The following is a 20,277-nucleotide window of genomic DNA, read 5'->3' on the forward strand; positions in this document are numbered from 1 at the left end:
AGATACATCAGCTCACAGCACATGACAGGCTTAGATACATCAGCCCACAGCACATGGCAGGCTTAGATACATCAGCCCACAGCACATGGCAGGCTTAGATACATCAGCTCACAGCACATGACAGGCTTAGATACATCAGCTCACAGCACATGACAGGCTTAGATACATCAGCTCACAGCACATGACAGGCTTAGATACATCAGCTCACAGCACATGACAGGCTTAGATACATCAGCTCACAGCACATGACAGGCTTAGATACATCAGCTCACAGCACATGACAGGCTTAGATACATCAGCTCACAGCACATGACAGGCTTAGATACATCAGCTCACAGCACATGACAGGCTTAGATACATCAGCTCACAGCACATGACAGGCTTAGATACATCAGCTCACAGCACATGGCAGGCTTAGATACATCAGCTCACAGCACATGACAGGCTTAGATAGATCAGCCCACAGCACATGGCAGGCTTAGATACATCAGCCCACAGCACATGGCAGGCTTAGATACATCAGCTCACAGCACATGACAGGCTTAGATACATCAGCTCACAGCACATGACAGGCTTAGATACATCAGCTCACAGCACATGACAGGCTTAGATACATCAGCTCACAGCACATGGCAGGCTTAGATACATCAGCTCACAGCACATGACAGGCTTAGATACATCAGCTCACAGCACATGACAGGCTTAGATACATCAGCTCACAGCACATGACAGGCTTAGATACATCAGCTCACAGCACATGACAGGCTTAGATACATCAGCTCACAGCACATGACAGGCTTAGATACATCAGCTCACAGCACATGGCAGGCTTGGATACATAAACTCACCAATATATGATAGGGAATATAGTACTGTGTGGTTCTTTAAGACTGTATCGAACATAGTAAGCTTAGATACACCAATTCACCTGGACATGATGAGGCTTGCAGTGATGTTCTCCGAGACAGTATCACATATGAGAGGCTTAGATACGCCAGCTCAGGTCACTAGCATGTGATGGAAATGTATTCCTATGATTTTCTCTGGGCCTGTATCACACATGGTAGGCTTAGATACCACACATAGTATATCTCCATATATTTTGCGCTCTCACACTTTCCGCATTCTTTCTTAGGGTGAAACCAAAGTATTGAAGTTGAAGAATTTGCGGCCGCAGGACTACGCCAACTACACGTGCCAGGTGTCGGTCCGCAACGTCTGTGGGATCCCAGATAAATCCATCACCTTCCGCCTCACCAATAAGACAGGTAAGTGTCAGCGGGGCAGGACCGGAGCGCCCCCTGATGGTGACAGGATGGATATATCAGTCTTTATATTACCTGTATATATATATATCCTCCTGGATGACGACTCCCATCATCCTCATCATCTTCAGTCACCTCGTCTCTGATGACCCCCATACAGCAAACCATAGTGACCCCCCACCCATACACAGTCACAAAACACATTGGGGGACATGTATCAATGTTGGTGTAGGTAGAAAATCATTTTGGGTGGTGTAAAGTTCCCCATACTTGTGCACAGTTCTATTTGTTACCTGATCTGCCCCTCACAGGACACGTGGACTCTGGGATTTTGTTCTATTGCTTTCAGGTCGGATTCCATTGAGGTTTTTTGTCCACCAGCAAAAACGCCAGAAAAACTGTCCCAGCTTTTTCCTGCGTTTTGTCAGCTTTTCACCAATCAGAGCTCCCGTCTCCCGGCGGTGGGAATTAAGAATTGTGACAGCGTATACAGGAGCCGGTGGGCAGCGCAGTGGAGCCGCATGTGCCGCTGGCTTGTTACCTTAATAAATGTGGATCGCAGCGGGTCTCTGGAGTATGACCCAGTGCAATCAGCCCCTGGACTATAACTCCCATCATGGTCAGAATCTGTCCATGATGGGAGTAGTAGTCCTAACTGTCCCAAAATAGTCCTGCAGCTGGAGGATGTGCAAGAGCCTTCCCTCAGCGCTGCGGTACTACAACTACTCCCATCATGGGACAGGCTCTGTTCCATGATGGGAGTAGTTGTAGTTTAGCAGTGTTGAGGGACGGCTCCTGCATCCCCCGGCTGTCTCGGTAGAACACTTTCCTACGTGTCCTTTTTGATGGTATATTTTTGTGTAAAAAAAAAAAAAACGTATTTGCGCAAAAAAAGAATGTCTAAACAAAAAACGCATATGATAAAAGTATTATCCACTGCAAAATACATTCCACAATACACAAAAAAAATAGACGCACAAAAAAGACACAAAATAACTCAATGCGCAAAACTCTGCGCTACATATAGAAAAGAAAAAGCTTCTACCACTAATGATAAATTCCCCCACTGACTATAAAGGGGTCATCAGTCTGTCTCACGCAGACACCGTCCGGGGGTCTCTACACTGGGGGATCTGCAGTATTAAAGAAACACTCCTTACTGTCCATATCATGCACACTCACCATCACTGGTCATACAGTACCACCTGTTTCATCCCAGCACAGCTCCATCCATGTATCTGGGAGGTCGCTCTGCAGTTGCTCTCTGACTGCCGGTGTAAGGCGCATCCGTAACGTAAAATACTCTGGAGATGCGCTGCGTGTGACCCTACCCTAAAGGAGTATTCCGCTCAGATCACACGTTGCAGCCGCGAGGCCATAGTGCGGTACACGGAGCCCTGTTGGTGAGACGTTATCAGGTGGTTTATCAGGGATTTGCGCAGTTTTATGGCATATACATTGGTTTTATACAGATTTCCTGTCCTTACCACCTAATGGGGACGATTTGTAATTAACCGCGTTCTCGTCCGCGTTTTCTCTTTAATTCCTCGATCCTCTCGATCCTCCATTGTGTTGATGCACAGCTGCAGGTCTGGTACAGTAGACTCTCACCCCACAGAACTATGGGGGGAGATTCATCAAGACCTGTGCAGAAGAAAAATGGACTGGTTGCCCATAGCGACCAATCAGATCACTGCTTTCGTTTTTGAAAAGGAAAAGTGAAAGCAGTGATATGATTGGTTGCTATCGGCAACCAGTTGACTTTTCCTCAGCACGGGTCTTGATGAATCTCCCCCATATACGTAACTAGGCAGACATGAAAACCAGCTGACCACTTTCATGGAGCAGATACGGACGCCATCTTGGCTCAGTGTAAAACCATTCATGGATTTCGGATGATGAGAGGCCCCTCCCCCTCTGACCGCCATCTTATATACAATCATGAAAGGGGATTTTTTTTAAAATAATTTTGAATTTTTAGGCTTCAATTTTCTTTAAATTTTTGGCTGCAAAGTCCACAAAGAAAATTAGCGAATCTGTCCGTAAACACGTAGCGACCAATAGGGAAACAAATGGAATTTACTGGAGTATTTTATGTCATTGCACAGAATGGAAGTAATGAACTATCACTACAACCCCCATCTTCTGATCTTCTGAAAACTTATGGCAATTTTCTGTAGTTCAAAAAAACGTTCAATGTATTATTCTGAGAACACACCCACTAAAACATAGACCACACCTACCATAAACAGACCACACCCACTAGAAAACAGACCACACCTACCGTAAAACAGATCACACCCAATAAAAAATAGACCACACCTACTGGAAAACAGACCACACCCACGAAAAATAGACCACACCTACCGTAAAACAGACCAGACCCACTAGAAAATAGACCACACCTACTGTAAAACAGATCACACCCACTAAAAAATAGACCACACCTACTGGAAAACAGACCACGACCACTAAAATAGATCACACCTACTGGAAAACAGAACACACCCACTAAAAATAGGCCACACCTACTGCAAAACAGACCACACTCACTAAAAATAAACAACACCTACTGTAAAACAGATCATACCTACTATAAAACAGACCACACCTACTGTAAAACAGACCACACCCACTAAAATAGACTACACCCACTGTAAAACAGATCACACCCATTAAAAAATAGACCACACCTACTGTAAAACAGATCATACATACCATAAAACAGACCACACCCACTAAGAAATAGACCACACTTACTGTAAAACAGATCGTATCTACATAAAACAGACCACACCTACTGTAGAACAGACCACACCTACTGTAAACAGGCCACACCTACTAAAAATAGACCAAATCTACTGTAAAACAGACCACACCCACTAAAATAGACCACACCCACTGTAAAACAGATCACACCCACTAAAAATAGACCACATCTACTGTAAAACAGACCACACCCATTAAAAATAGACCACACCTACTGTAAAACAGATCCTATCTACATAAAACAGACCACACCTACTGTAGAACAGACCACACCTACTGTAAACAGGCCACACCTACTAAAAATAGACCACACATACTGTAAAACAGACCACACCCACTAAAATAGACCACACCTACTGTAAAACAGATCAAACCGACTAAAAAATAGACCACACCTACTGCAAAACAGATCACACCCACTAAAAATAGACCACACCTACTGTAAAACAGACCACACCTACTGTAAACAGGACACACCTACTAAGCATAGACTACACTTACTGTAAAACAGATCACACTCATTAAAAATAGACCACACCTACTATAAAACAGACCACACCTACTGTAAACAGGACACACCTACTAAACATAGACCACACCTACTGTAAACAGACCACACCCACTATGAAAAAGATTACACCAAATGTAAAACAGATCTAACCTACTAAAAAATAGACCACACCTTCTGTAAAAAAAAGACTACACCTACTATAAAAAGACCACACCTACTGTGAAACATACCCCAACTGCTAAAAATAGACCACACCCCTATAAAATAGGTCACGCCTCCCAGACTTTGAGGGCTCACACTTGCTATGGATGTATTTAGAAACTCTTCTAGATTCTGAGATGCTGGCCATAGGGTGCTGAGATACATCAGTATTTATAGCGCCATCATAGGCCATAATGCGGCACCTGGTCACATAGGCAGCCCATGAATACGGATGAGATTATACAACTCCGACCCAGATGTCTTGGTACTTAGGGCCCCTGTGCATGATAAATCCGGGGGGGGGGGGGGGTAAGGTGGTGAATACGCAGTAGTTTGTCTTCTTGTGTCGGTGCTGTGCAGCCTCAGATATACAGTATATACAATGTATATGATATATATATATATATATATATATATATATATATATAAAATCACGTAGTAAGACGTTGACCACTTATCAGTCCTCTCTCCGTTCAGGAGCACCTTGGTGGGGACGAACAGGAGGTGACAAAAAGCTGATTAGAAGCAAGAAATCGCTCCAGTCTCCCCTATGGCTCAAAGCAGAGGCCGGTCAGTGTCCTCTGTTTATTTCTGCATAAGGAGGGGCTGTGATGGTGGGCACGACTGTGAGTATAAGTGTGAGTATGAGTTCGGTTATGATAGTGAGATTATGGATGTATGAGTGTATTAGTGGGTGTATGAGAGTGGGATTATGGATGTATGAGTGTATTAGTGGGTGTATGAGTGAGATTATGGATGTTTGAGTGTATTAGTGTGTGTGTATGAGTGAGATTATGGATGTATGAGTGTATTAGTGGGTGTATGAGAGTGAGATTATGGATGTATAAGTGTATTAGTGGGTGTATGAGAGTGAGATTATGGATGTATGAGTGTATCAGTGTGTGTATGAGTGAGATTATGGATGTATGAGCGTATTAGTGGGTGTATGAGAGTGGGATTATGGATGTATAAATGTATTAGTGGGTGTATGAGAGTGGGATTATGGATGTATAAATGTATTAGTGGGTGTATGAGAGTGGGATTATGGATGTATAAATGTATTAGTGGGTGTATGAGAGTGGGATTATGGATGTATGAGTGTATTAGTGGGTTTATGAGTGAGATTATGGATGTATGAGTGTATTAGTGGGTGTATGAGAGTGAGATTATGGATGTATAAATGTATTAGTGGGTGTATGAGGTTGAGATTATGGATGTATAAGTGTAATAAGTGTATTAGTGGGTGTATGAGAGTGGGATTATGGATGTATGCGTGTATTAGTGGGTGTATGAGGGTGAGATTATGGATGTATAAGTGTAATAAGTGTATTAGTGGGTGTATGAGAGTGAGATTATGGATGTATGAGTGTATTAGTGGGTGTATGAGAGTGAGATTACGGATGTATAAGTGTAATAAGTGTATTAGTGGGTGTATGAGAGTGAGATTATGGATGTATAAGTGTAATAAATGTATTAGTGGGTGTATGAGAGTGAGATTATGGATGTATAAATGTATGAGTGTGTGTATGAGTGAGATTATGGATGTATGAGTGTATTAGTGGGTGTATGAGTGATATTACAGATGTATAAGTGTAATAAGTGTATTAGTGTATGCATGAGTGATATTACGGATGTATAAGTGTAATAAGTGTATTAGTGAGTGTATGCGAGTGAGATTAAGGCTGTATAAATGTATTAGTGGGTGTATGAGAGTGAGATTATGGATGTGTAAATGTATGTACATGTGTGGGGTGTATATGTATATGTGTGGTGTGTATATGTGTAGTGTGTATAAGTATATGTGTGGTTGTGTATGTGTGTATGTGTGTTGTGTATACGTATGGTGTGTATATGTATATGTGTGGTGTGTATATTTGTGTATATGTGTGGGTATATATGTATATGTGTGGTTGCGTATATGTGTGGTTGTGTATATGTGTATATATATATATATATATATATATATATATATATATATATATATATGTGTGTGTGTGTGTGTATGTGTGGTGTGGTTATATGTATATATGTGTGGTGTGTATATGTGTGGTGTGTATATGTATATGTGTGGTGTGTGTATATATATATATATATATATATATATATATGTGTGTGTGTGTGTGTGTGTATGTGTGGTGTGTGTATATGTATATATGTGTGTATATGTGTGGTGTGTATATGTATATGTGTGGTGTGTGTATATGTGTGGGTATGTATATGTGTGTATATGTATATGTGTGGTGTGTATATGTGTGGTGGTGTATATCTGTGTATTTGTGGGTGTATCTGTATATGTGTGGGTGTGTATATTTGTGTATATGTGTGGGTATATATATGTATATGTGTGGTGTGTGTATATGTGTGGTTGTGTATATGTATATGTGTGGGTGTGTATATGTGTGGTTGTGCATATGTATATGTGTGGTTGTGTATATGTACATATGTGTGGTGTGTGAATATGTGTGGTTGTGTATATGTAAGTGTATGGGTGTTTATATGTATATGTGTTGTGTGTGTATATGTGTGGGTGTGTATATGTATATGTGTGGTTGTGTATTTGTGTGGGTGTGTATATGTGTGTATATGTATATGTGTGGTTGTGTATATGTATGTATGTGTGGTGTGTATATGTGTGGTGTGTATATGTGTATGTGTGGTGTGTATATGTGTGGTGTGTATATGTGTGGTTGTGTATATGTGTGGTGTGTATATGTGTGGTTGTGTATATGTGTGGTGTGTATATGTGTGGTGTGTATATGTATATGTGTGGTTGTGTATATGTATGTATGTGTGGTTGTGTATATGTAAGTGTATGGGTGTTTACATGTATATGTGTTGTGTGTGTATATGTGTGGGTGTGTATATGTATATGTGTGGTTGTGTATTTGTGTGGGTGTGTATATGTGTGTATATGTATATGTGTGGTTGTGTATATGTATGTATGTGTGGTGTGTATATGTGTGGTGTGTATATGTGTATGTGTGGTGTGTATATGTGTGGTGTGTATATGTGTGGTTGTGTATATGTGTGGTGTGTATATGTGTGGTGTGTATATGTGTGGTTGTGTATATGTATGTATGTGTGGTTGTGTATATGTGTGGTGTGTATATGTGTGGTGTGTATATGTATGGTATGTATATGTGTGGTTGTGTATATGTGTGGTGTGTATATGTGTGGTATGTATACGTGGGGTTGTGTATATGTGTGGTGTGTATATGTGTGGTTGTGTATATGTGTGGTGTGTATATGTATGGTATGTATATGTGTGGTTGTGAATATGTGTGGTGTGTATATGTGTGGTATGTATATTTGTGGTTGTGTATATGTGTGGTGTGTATATGTGTGGTATGTATATTTGTGGCTGTGTATATGTGTGGTGTGTATATGTGTGGTTGTGTATATGTGTGGTGTGTGTATATGTGTGGTGTGTATATGTGTGGTTGTGTATATGTGTGGTGTGTATATGTGTGTATATCTGTTGTATGTCTGTATAAGCTTAGCCTGTAGTAGAAATAATGTGTGTGGTGTATATGTGTGGTTGTGTATATGTTTGGTGTGTATATGTGTGGTGTGTGTGTGTATGTGTGGTTGTGTATATGTGTGGTGTGTATATGTGTGGTGTGTATATGTGTGGTGTGTATATATGTGGTGTGTATATGTGTGTATATCTGTTGTATGTCTGTATAAGCTTAGCCTGTAGTAGAAATAATGTGTGGTGTGTATATGTGTGGTTGTGTATATGTGTGGTGTGTGTGTATGTGTGGTTGTGTATATGTGTGGTGTGTATATGTGTGGTGTGTATATGTGTGGTGTGTATATGTGTGGTGTGTATATATGTGGTGTGTATATGTGTGTATATCTGTGGTATGTCTGTATAAGCTTAGCCTGTAGTAGAAATAATGTGTGGTATGTATATGTGTGGTTGTGTATATGTGTGGTGTGTATATGTGTGTATATGTATATGTGTGGTTGTGTATATGTGTGGTGTATATATGTGTGTATATGTATATGTGTGGTTGTGTATATGTGTGGTGTGTATATGTGTGTATATCTGTTGTATGTCTGTATAAGCTTAGCCTGTAGTAGAAATAATGTGTGTGGTGTATATGTGTGGTTGTGTATATGTTTGGTGTGTATATGTGTGGTGTGTGTGTGTATGTGTGGTTGTGTATATGTGTGGTGTGTATATGTGTGGTGTGTATATGTGTGGTGTGTATATATGTGGTGTGTATATGTGTGTATATCTGTTGTATGTCTGTATAAGCTTAGCCTGTAGTAGAAATAATGTGTGGTGTGTATATGTGTGGTTGTGTATATGTGTGGTGTGTGTGTATGTGTGGTTGTGTATATGTGTGGTGTGTGTGTGTATGTGTGGTGTGTATATGTGTGGTGTGTATATGTGTGGTGTGTATATGTGTGGTGTGTATATGTGTGGTGTGTATATATGTGGTGTGTATATGTGTGTATATCTGTGGTATGTCTGTATAAGCTTAGCCTGTAGTAGAAATAATGTGTGGTATGTATATGTGTGGTTGTGTATATGTGTGGTGTGTATATGTGTGTATATGTATATGTGTGGTTGTGTATATGTGTGGTGTATATATGTGTGTATATGTATATGTGTGGTTGTGTATATGTGTGGTGTGTATATGTGTGTATATGTATATGTGTGGTTGTGTATATGTGTGGTGTGTATATGTGTGTATATGTATATGTGTGGTTGTGTATATGTGTGGTGTGTATATGTGTGGTGTGTATATGTGTGGTGTGTATATATGTGGTGTGTATATATGTGTATATCTGTTGTATGTCTGTATAAGCTTAGCCTGTAGTAGAAATAACATGTGTGGTGTGTATATGTGTGGTTGTGTATATGTGTGGTGGTTGTGTGTATGTGTGGTTGTGTATATGTGTGGTGTGTATATGTGTGGTGTGTATATGTGTGGTGTGTATATATGTGGTGTGTATATGTGTGTATATCTGTGGTATGTCTGTATAAGCTTAGCCTGTAGTAGAAATAACATGTGTGGTGTGTATATGTGTGGTGTGTATATGTGTGGTGTGTATATGTGTGGTTGTGTATATGTGTGGTGTGTGTGTGTATGTGTGGTGTGTATATGTGTGGTGTGTATATATGTGGTGTGTGTATATGTGTGGTGTGTATATCTGTTGTATGTCTGTATAAGCTTAGCCTGTAGTAGAAATAATGTGTGGTGTGTATATATGTGGTGTGTATGTATGTGGTGTGTATATCTGTTGTATGTCTGTATAAGCTTAGCCTGTAGTAGAAATAATGTGTGGTGTGTATATGTGTGGTTGTGTATATGTGTGGTGTGTGTATGTGTGGTGTGTATATATGTGGTGTGTGTATGTGTGTATATCTGTTGTATGTCTGTATAAGCTTAGCCTGTAGTAGAAATAACATGTGTGGTGTGTATATGTGTGGTGTGTATATGTGTGGTTGTGTATATGTGTGGTGTGTGTGTATGTGTGGTGTGTATATGTGTGGTGTGTATATATGTGGTGTGTATATCTGTTGTATGTCTGTATAAGATTAGCCTGTAGTAGAAATAACATGTGTGGTGTGTATATGTGTGGTGTGTATATGTGTGGTGTGTATATGTGTGGTTGTGTATATGTGTGGTGTGTGTGTATGTGTGGTGTGTATATGTGTGGTGTGTATATATGTGGTGTGTGTATATGTGTGGTGTGTATATGTGTGGTGTGTATATATGTGGTTGTGTATATGTGTGGTGTGTGTGTATGTGTGGTGTGTATATGTGTGGTGTGTATATGTGTGGTGTGTATATATGTGGTTGTGTATATGTGTGGTGTGTGTGTATGTGTGGTGTGTATATGTGTGGTGTGTATATGTGTGGTGTGTATATATGTGGTTGTGTATATGTGTGGTGTGTGTGTATGTGTGGTGTGTATATGTGTGGTGTGTATATGTGTGGTTGTGTATATGTGTGGTGTGTGTGTATGTGTGGTGTGTATATGTGTGGTGTGTATATGTGTGGTGTGTGTGTATGTGTGGTGTGTATATATGTGGTGTGTATATATGTGTATATCTGTTGTATGTCTGTATAAGCTTAGCCTGTAGTAGAAATAACATGTGTGAGTGGAATAATGAATCTATAGGGAACGTACAGATCAGGATTATTATTATCTAGTTTTATGGGAAAAGATGGGAGAAGAACCTATAATATACTGATACCTCTACACATCCGGGGCTTAGGAGTCCAGTGGGCGGTCCTACTCAGTGATTGACAGTAATCTTTTTTCCTGTTTACAGATAGCTGTCGGTCACTGAGTAGGCCCACCCACTGGACTCCTAAGCCCAGAATGAGAAGTGTTCACATTAGTATAAGTTCTTCGGAAAAATTCCTTACAAAACTATATATCAATCTGCTGTATGAGTGTGAGTGTAAGAGGTCTCGAGTGTTAGCTGAGGTATGAGTGTGAGTGTAAGAGTGAGTAGAAGTGAGTATAGGTGTGAGTAGTAGTGTCAGTATAAGTGAGTGTGAGTATAAGGGGGAGTATAAGTGAGTATAGGTGTGAGTAGTAGTGTCAGTATAAGTGAGTGTGAGTATAAGGGGGAGTATAAGTGAGTATAGGTGTGAGTATAAGTGTCAGTATAAGTGAGTATAGGTGTGAGTATAAGTGTCAGTATAAGTGAGTATAGGTGTGAGTATGAGTGTCAGTATAAGTGAGTGTGAGTATAAGGGTCAGTATAAGTGAGTATAGGTGTGAGTATGTGTCAGTATAAGTGAGTGTGAGTGTCAGTATAAGTGAGCGTGAGTATAAGGGTCAGTATAAGTGAGTATAGGTGTGAGTATAAGTGTCAGTATAAGTGAGTATAGGTGTGAGTATAAGGGTCAGTATAAGTGAGTATAGGTGTGAGTATAAGTGTCAGTATAAGTGAGTATAGGTGTGAGTATAAGGGTCAGTATAAGTGAGTATAGGTGTGAGTATAAGTGTCAGTATAAGTGAGTATAGGTGTGAGTATAAGTGTCAGTATAAGTGAGTATAGGTGTGAGCATAAGTGTCAGTATAAGTGAGTATAGGTGTGAGTATAAGTGTCAGTATAAGTGAGTGTGAGTATAAGGGTCAGTATAAGTGAGTATAGGTGTGAGTATAAGTGTCAGTATAAGTGAGTATAGGTGTGAGCATAAGTGTCAGTATAAGTGAGTATAGGTGTGAGTATAAGTGTCAGTATAAGTGAGTGTGAGTATAAGGGTCAGTATAAGTGAGTATAGGTGTGAGTATGTGTCAGTATAAGTGAGTGTGAGTGTCAGTATAAGTGAGTGTGAGTATAAGGGTCAGTATAAGTGAGTATAGGTGTGAGTATAAGTGTCAGTATAAGTGAGTATAGGTGTGAGTATAAGGGTCAGTATAAGTGAGTATAGGTGTGAGTATAAGTGTCAGTATAAGTGAGTGTGAGTATAAGGGTCAGTATAAGTGAGTATAGATGTGAGTATAAGGGTCAGTATAAGTGAGTATAGGTGTGAGTATAAGTGTCAGTATAAGTGAGTATAGGTGTGAGCATAAGTGTCAGTATAAGTGAGTATAGGTGTGAGTATAAGTGTCAGTATAAGTGAGTGTGAGTGTAAGTGAGTGCGGATCACGGTCTGTATGGAGTTTTGCTGCTCACAGAATTTCTTGATGGGACTGACAAGAAATTCCTTATTTGCCATAAATCTCGCTGCGGGTGAAGAATTCTATGGATCCGGTATTTCCCCCATTGTCCCCGGGGTTCACTTACTTTTATTCTGGTTATTTATAGATTATTGTTACAATTTGCTACAAACAATAATGACCAACACCTCAGTGTACAGTGCAGGATTCTGTATTACCGTTCATTAGGTTTAATGTTCTTATAGAAGGTGAAGAATTTACTGACACAAAATTTCCAGAATTTACTGACACAAAATTTCCAGAATTTACTGACACAATATTTCCAGAATTTACTGACACAATATTTCCAGAATTTACTGACACAAAATTTCCAGAATTTACTAACACAATATTTCCAGAATTTACTAACACAATATTTCCAGAATTTACTGACACAATATTTCCAGAGTTTACTGACACAATATTTCTAGAATTTACTGACACAATATTTCCAGAATTTACTGACACAATATTTCCAGAGTTTACTAACACAATATTTCCAGAATGTACTGACACAATATTTCCAGAATTTACTAACACAATATTTCCAGAATTTACTGACGCAATATTTCTAGAATTTACTAACACAATATTTCCAGAATTTACTGACACAATATTTCTAGAATGTACTGACGCAATATTTCTAGAATGTACTGACGCAATATTTCCAGAATGTACTGACACAATATTTCCAGAATTTACTGACACAATATTTCCAGAGTTTACTGACACAATATTTCTAGAATGTACTGACACAATATTTCCAGAATTTACTAACACAATATTTCCAGAATTTACTGACACAATATTTCCAGAATTTACTGACACAATATTTCTAGAATGTACTGACGCAATATTTCTAGAATGTACTGACACAATATTTCTAGAATGTACTGACACAATATTTCCAGAATTTACTGACACTTTTTATATTTTTTCTATAATTTTTCTCGGAGATGATGACTAAACACCTAAGGTTTATTGAGAAAAGGTTTTTATCTCAGTTTTCCTTGTAGTTTTAGAAGTACATTTTAAATTTCTAATTATATCTATTCATAAACTACTTTACATGGTTTTATGTTATTATATAATACTGCAGTGTATGTAAGAATTGTTTGTTGTGCGTTTAGTTATTATAACAATATTGTGTGATATTTAATGTATTTCACAATTAGTATCAGGGATTTTATGGACTGGTGATAACGCCAAAGACAGACCCCTCTGTCCTCCCCCAGACTCCTCTGTCCTCCTCCAGACTCCTCTGTCCTCCTCCAGACTCCTCTGTCCTCCTCCTCCAGACTCCTCTGTCCTCCTCCAGACTCCTCTGTCCACCTCCAGACTCCTCTGTTCTCCTCCAGACTCCTCTGTCCTCCTCCAGACTCCTCTGTCCACCTCCAGACTCCTCTGTCCTCCTCCAGACTCCTCTGTCCACCTCCAGACTCCTCTGTCCTCCTCCCCCAGACCCCTCTGTCCTCCCCCAGACCCCTCTGTCCTCCGCCAGACTCCTCTGCCTCCTCCTCCAGACCCCTCTTTCTTCCTCCAGACTCCTCTGTCCTCCTCAAGGCTCCTCTGTCCTCCTCCTCCAGACCCCTGTGTCCTCCTCCTCTAGACTCCTCTGTCCTCCTCCTCCAGACTCCTCTGTCCTCCTCCAGACCCCTTATGTCCTCCTTCTCCAGATTCCTCTGTCCTTCTACTCCAGACCCCTCTGTCCTCCTCCAGACTCCTCTGTCCTCCTCCAGACTCCTCTCTCCTCCTCCAGACTCCTCTGTCCTCCCCCTCCAGACCCCTCTGTCCTCCACCTCTGTTTTCCTGCAGACTCCTCTGTCTTCCTCCAGACCCCTCTGTCCTCCTCCCCCAGACTCCTCTGTCCTCCTCCACACACCTCTGTTTTCCTACAGACTCCTCTGTCTTCCTCCAGACCCCTTTGTCCTCCTCCAGACTCCTCTGTCCTCCCCCAGACTCCTCTGTCCTCCCCCAGACCTCTCTGTCCTCCCCCAGGTTCCTCTGTCCTCCCCCAGGCTTTTCTCTCCTCTTCCAGACTCCTCTCTCCTCCTCCAGACTTCTCTGTCATCCTCCACACACCTCTGTCCTCCTCCACTCACCTCTGTCCTCCCCCAGACTCCTCTGTCCTCCTCCAGACTCCTCTGTCCTCCTCCAGACTCCTCTGTCCTCCTCCAGACTCCTCGGTCCTCCCCCAGACTCCTTGGTCCTCCCCCAGGTTCCTCTGTCCTCCCCCAGGTTCCTCTGTCCTCCCGCAGGCTTTTCTCTCCTCCCCCAGGTTCCTCTCTCCTCCTCCAGACTTCTATGTCATCCCCCAGACTCCTCTGTCCTCCTCCAGACTCCTCTGTCCTCCCCCAGACTCCTCTGTCCTCCCCAGACCCCTCTGTCCTCCCCCAGACTCCTCTGTCCCCCCCCAGACTCCTCTGTCCTCCCCCAGACTCCTCTGTCTTCCTCCAGACCCTTCTGTCCTCCTCCTCCAGACTCCTCTGTCCTCCTCCACACACCTCTGCTTTCCTACAGACTCCTCTGTCCTCCTCCACACACCTCTGTTTTCCTACAGACTCCTCTGTCTTCCTCCAGACTCCTCTGTCCTCTCCCAGACTCCTCTGTCCTCCCCCAGACCCCTCTGTCCTCCCCCAGGTTCCTCTGTCCTCCTCCAGACTCCTGTCCTCCTCCAGACTCCTCGGTCCTCCCCCAGACTCCTCTGTCCTCTCCCAGACTCCTCTGTCCTCCCCCAGGTTCCTCTGTCCTCCTCCAGACTTCTCTGTCATCCTCCACACACCTCTGTCCTCCTCCACACACCTCTGTCCTCCCCCAGACTCCTCTGTCCTCCCCCAGACTCCTCTGTCCTCCCCCAGACTCCTCTGTCCTCCTCCAGACTCCTCTGTCCTCCCCCAGACTCCTCTGTCTTCCCCCAGACCCCTCTGTCTTCCCCCAGGCCCCTCTGTCCTCCCCCAGACTCCTCTGTCCTCCGCCAGACCCCTCTGTCCTCCGCCAGACCCCTCTGTCCTCCGCCAGACCCCTCTGTCCTCCTCCAGACTCCTCTGTCCTCCGCCAGACCCCTCTGTCCTCCTCCTCCAGACTCCTCTGTCCTCTTCCTCCAGACTCCTCTGTCCTCCTGCTCCAGACCCCTCTGTCCTCCTCCTTCAGACCCCTCTGTCCTCCGCCAGACCCCTCTGTCCTCCTCCAGACCCTTCTGTCCTCCGCCAGACCCCTCTGTCCTCCGCCAGACCCCTCTGTCCTCCTCCAGACTCCTCTGTCCTCCGCCAGACCCCTCTGTCCTCCTCCTCCAGACTCCTCTGTCCTCTTCCTCCAGACTCCTCTGTCCTCCTGCTCCAGACCCCTCTGTCCTCCTCCAGACCCCTCTGTCCTCTGCCAGACCCCTCTGTCCTCCTCCAGACCCCTCTGTCCTCCTCCAGACCCCTCTGTCCTCCGCCAGACCCCTCTGTCCTCCTCCAGACTCCTCTGTCCTCCGCCAGACCCCTCTTTCCTCCTCCAGACCCCTGTATCCTTAGTTCTATCATTTAGCATCTACATTGACAGATGTATTGTCTCTGTGGCCCCAGAACTATCTCTGTAATGTTGATGCCCCATATGCTGCGTTCTCTGTGTATTATAACATTTTATACAGCGCATGTTTCCCGCAGCCATCAGACTCTCTTACTTATAGACAAAGCCATATAACAGCTCAGCCATGTGTAAAAGACCCTAAAGTCTGTGGGGCCCCTGGGGCCAATCTCATCCCTCATCTGGCACCGAGCAGCTTCACAGGAAGCCAATTATCTCATCAATATCAGTCAAGGAAACCCGGGAGAACCTGGAAGATGTTATAATGGGGCAGAACCACATGTGGGCGACAGGCGGGGGCCCTACTGCTCTGTTCTGTAGTTATATGAGAATATCCTACCCTAGAAGGTGCTGCGAACCCAATACTGCTAACGGTTTCATATAACTTCCTGTATGGGGGGCAGAGAAGTCTGTGCACCAACTATGACAGTGGTCTCCAAACTGTGGACCTCCAGCTTTTGTAAAACTACAACTCCCAGCATGCTAAGCAGCAGGTATCCTGGTCTGGGCAGTGGATGGGAGACCAGTAATGCTCAGAGCAGGGTTTCCCAACCAGGGTGCCTCCAGCTGTTGCAAAACTATAACTCCCATCATGCTAAGCAGCAGGTGTCATGGTCTAGGTAGTGAATGGGAGACCAATAATACTCAGAGCAGTATTTCCCAACTAATGTGCCTCCAGCTGTTGCAAAACTACAACTCCCAGCATGCTAAGCAGCAGGTATCATGGTCTAGACAGTGGATGGGAGACCAACAATGCTCAGAGCAGTGTTTCCCAACCAGTGCGCCTCCAGCTGTTGCAAAACTACAACTCCGAGCATGCTATGCTGCAGGTATTATGCTTTTAGACAGTCGATGGGAGACCAATAATGCTCAGAGCAGTGTCTCCTTACTAGTGTGTCTCCAGCTGTTGCAAAACTACAACTCCCAGCATGCTAAGCAGCAAGTATCATGGTCTAGGCAGTGGATGGGAGACCAGTAATGCTCATAGCAGTGTTTCCCAACGAGTGCACCTCCAGCTGTTGCAAAACTACAACTCCCAGCATGCTAAGCAGCAGGTATCATGGTCTAGGCAGTAGATGGGAGACCAATAATGCTCAGAGCAGTGTTTTCCAACCAATATGCCTCCAGCCGTTGCAAAACTACAACTCCCAGCATGTTAAGCAGCAGGTTTTATGGTCTAGGCAGTGGATGGGAGACCAATAATGCTCAGAGCAGTATTTTCCAACCAATATGCCTCCAGTTGTTGCAAAACTACAACTCCCAGCATGCCCCGACAGCCGTTGGCTGTCGGGGCATGCTGGGAGTTGTACTTTTGCAACAGCTGGAGTTGCACAGTTTGTAGACCACTGGCATCTCCATACAAGTATGGATGTTTTTTTAATTTATGTTTTTCACATTTTTGAGACAAGAAGCGGAGATTCTTGTATTTTTTCCTCCCTCCTCGGAGCGCAGTTTTTTTTTTCGGACGCCGGAGATGTAACCAGCTCTATTGATTGCCACTTTCTTCTGTCCTCCCAGGAGACGGAGGTGCGGAGGAGAAGTGGATGGAGCACATAGCAGAAGTCGATCGGCGCGTCTCAATCAATTTCGTCTCCGACACCCCCTACCCCCCCCCCCCCTCCCCCCCTCCGGACTCCTCAAGATCTGAAGAAAAAAAAGTCAGAATCTAATGAAGTGCCTTATTACCGGGACCCCATTAAAATGTCACTTGTACTTAGCAGCCAAAACTGTGCGGCTCGGGGACGCAGAACAAAAAAGCGAATCCGCCTGACAGAGGCCATTAGTCAGCGCCTGCGGATATTGGCAGACGGCGCAATATTCGGGATCGGCGGGGAGGGGGCAGGGGTGAGGGGAGATCACAGCCAATATGTGTTCAGGCTACGCGTCCGGATGGTTTATGGGACAGAATACTGCGAAACGCAACTCAGGACCGAGGGGAATCGGCAGGGAGGAGAACCGGACAGATGGATTTATTTACCTAATTCTTAGAAAATATTGGAAGTTTATTTATTTATTTATTTATTTTTTTCTGTTTTAACCAATTCACATTTCTAAAAAGCCGAGAGGAATTACATTGTGTTAGAATGTACTACTGGTTATTAACAGAGAAGCGATAGAGCACAAATACATTATTATTATTTTATTATTATTATTATTATTATTATTATTATTGTATTATTATTATTATATAAAAATAATGAAATATAAAAATAATAAGAAGAATTATAGCATAATAATACTGTTATTATTGTTATTGCTATCATTATTATTATTGTATTATTATTTTTGTGTTATTGGTATTATTATTTTATATATATTTTTTATAAATAGATAGATATGAGATAGATAGATAGATAGATAGATATGAGATAGATATGAGATAGATAGATATGAGATAGATAGATAGATATGAGATAGATAGATAGATAGATAGATAGATATGAGATAGATAGATAGATAGATAGATAGATAGGAGATAGATAGATATGAGATAGATAGATATGAGATAGATATGAGATAGATGGATAGATAGATAGATATGAGATAGATGGATAGATAGATAGATATGAGATAGATATGAGATAGATAGATAGATAGATAGATAGATAGATATGAGATAGATAGATAGATATGAGATAGATAGATAGATAGATATGAGATAGATAGATAGATATGAGATAGATAGATAGATAGATAGATAGATATGAGATAGATAGATATGAGATAGATAGATAGATAGATATGAGATGGATAGATAGATATGAGATAGATAGATAGATATGAGATAGATAGATAGATAGATAGATAGATAGATATGAGATAGATAGATATGAGATAGATAGATAGATATGAGATAGATATGAGATAGATAGATAGATATGAGATAGATAGATAGATAGATATGAGATAGATAGATATGAGATAGATAGATAGATATGAGATGGATAGATAGATATGAGATAGATAGATAGATAGATAGATATGAGATAGATAGATAGATAGATAGATAGATAGATAGTTGGATGGATAGATATGAGATGGATAGATATGAGATGGATAGATATGAGATAGATAGATATAAGATAGATAGATATGAGATAGATAGATAAATATGAGATAGATAGATATGAGATAGATATGAGATAGATAGATATGAGATAGATAGATATGAGATAGATATGAGATAGATAGATAGATAGATAGATATGAGATAGATAGATAGATATGAGATAAATAGATAGATAGATATGAGATAGATAATATAGATATGAGATAGATAGATAGATATGAGATAGATAAATATGAGATAGATAGATATGAGATAGATAGATATGAGATAGATATGAGATAGATAGATATGAGATAGATAGATATGAGATAGATATGAGATAGATAGATATGAGATAGATAGATATGAGATAGATATGAGATAGATAGATAGATAGATAGATAGATATGAGATAGATAGATAGATATGAGATAAATAGATAGATAGATATGAGATAGATAATATAGATATGAGATAGATAGATAGATATGAGATAGATAGATAGATATGAGATAGATATGAGATAGATATGAGATAGATAGATATGAGATAGATAGATAGATATGAGATAGATAAATATGAGATAGATATGAGCTAGATATGAGATAGATAGATATGAGATAGATAGATATGAGATAGATATGAGATAGATAGATAGATAGATATGAGATAGATAGATAGATAGATATGAGATAGATAGATAGATATGAGATAGATAGATAGATAGATAGATATGAGATAGATAGATAGATATGAGATGGATAGATAGATATGAGATGGATAGATAGATATGAGATAGATAGATAGATATGAGATAGATAGATAGATATGAGATAGATAGTTGGATGGATAGATATGAGATGGATAGATATGAGATGGATAGATATGAGATAGATAGATATGAGATAGATAGATATGAGATAGATAGATAAATATGAGATAGATATGAGATAGATAGATATGAGATAGATATGAGATAGATAGATAGATAGATATGAGATAGATAGATAGATAGATAGATATGAGATAAATAGATAGATAGATATGAGATAGATAATATAGATATGAGACAAATAGATATGAGATAGATAGATAGATATGAGATAGATAGATAGATATGAGATAGATATGAGATAGATATGAGATAGATAGATAGATATGAGATAGATAGATATGAGATAGATATGAGATAGATGGATATGAGATAGATAGATAGATATGAGATAGATATGAGATAG

The 20,277-nt window shown here is 41.2% G+C and overlaps 1 protein-coding gene across 3 annotated transcripts in view; it reads left to right on the forward strand.

Moving 5' to 3' along the window:
* Window positions 1-20,277, forward strand: part of MDGA1 (MAM domain containing glycosylphosphatidylinositol anchor 1) — a 429,239-nt gene that overhangs the window by 240,488 nt on the left and 168,474 nt on the right. For 2 of the 3 annotated variants that reach the window (XM_056568671.1, XM_056568670.1), the window contains exons 5-6: window positions 1,136-1,268; window positions 5,224-5,316. In XM_056568671.1, coding sequence (XP_056424646.1) covers window positions 1,136-1,268; window positions 5,224-5,316 — 226 coding nt within the window. The remainder of the gene's footprint in view (window positions 1-1,135; window positions 1,269-5,223; window positions 5,317-20,277) is intronic. The other variant, XM_056568672.1, reaches the window with a different exon arrangement.

This window comes from Hyla sarda, chromosome 3 (assembly GCF_029499605.1).
Source record: "Hyla sarda isolate aHylSar1 chromosome 3, aHylSar1.hap1, whole genome shotgun sequence".
Classification (NCBI taxonomy): domain Eukaryota; kingdom Metazoa; phylum Chordata; class Amphibia; order Anura; family Hylidae; genus Hyla; species Hyla sarda.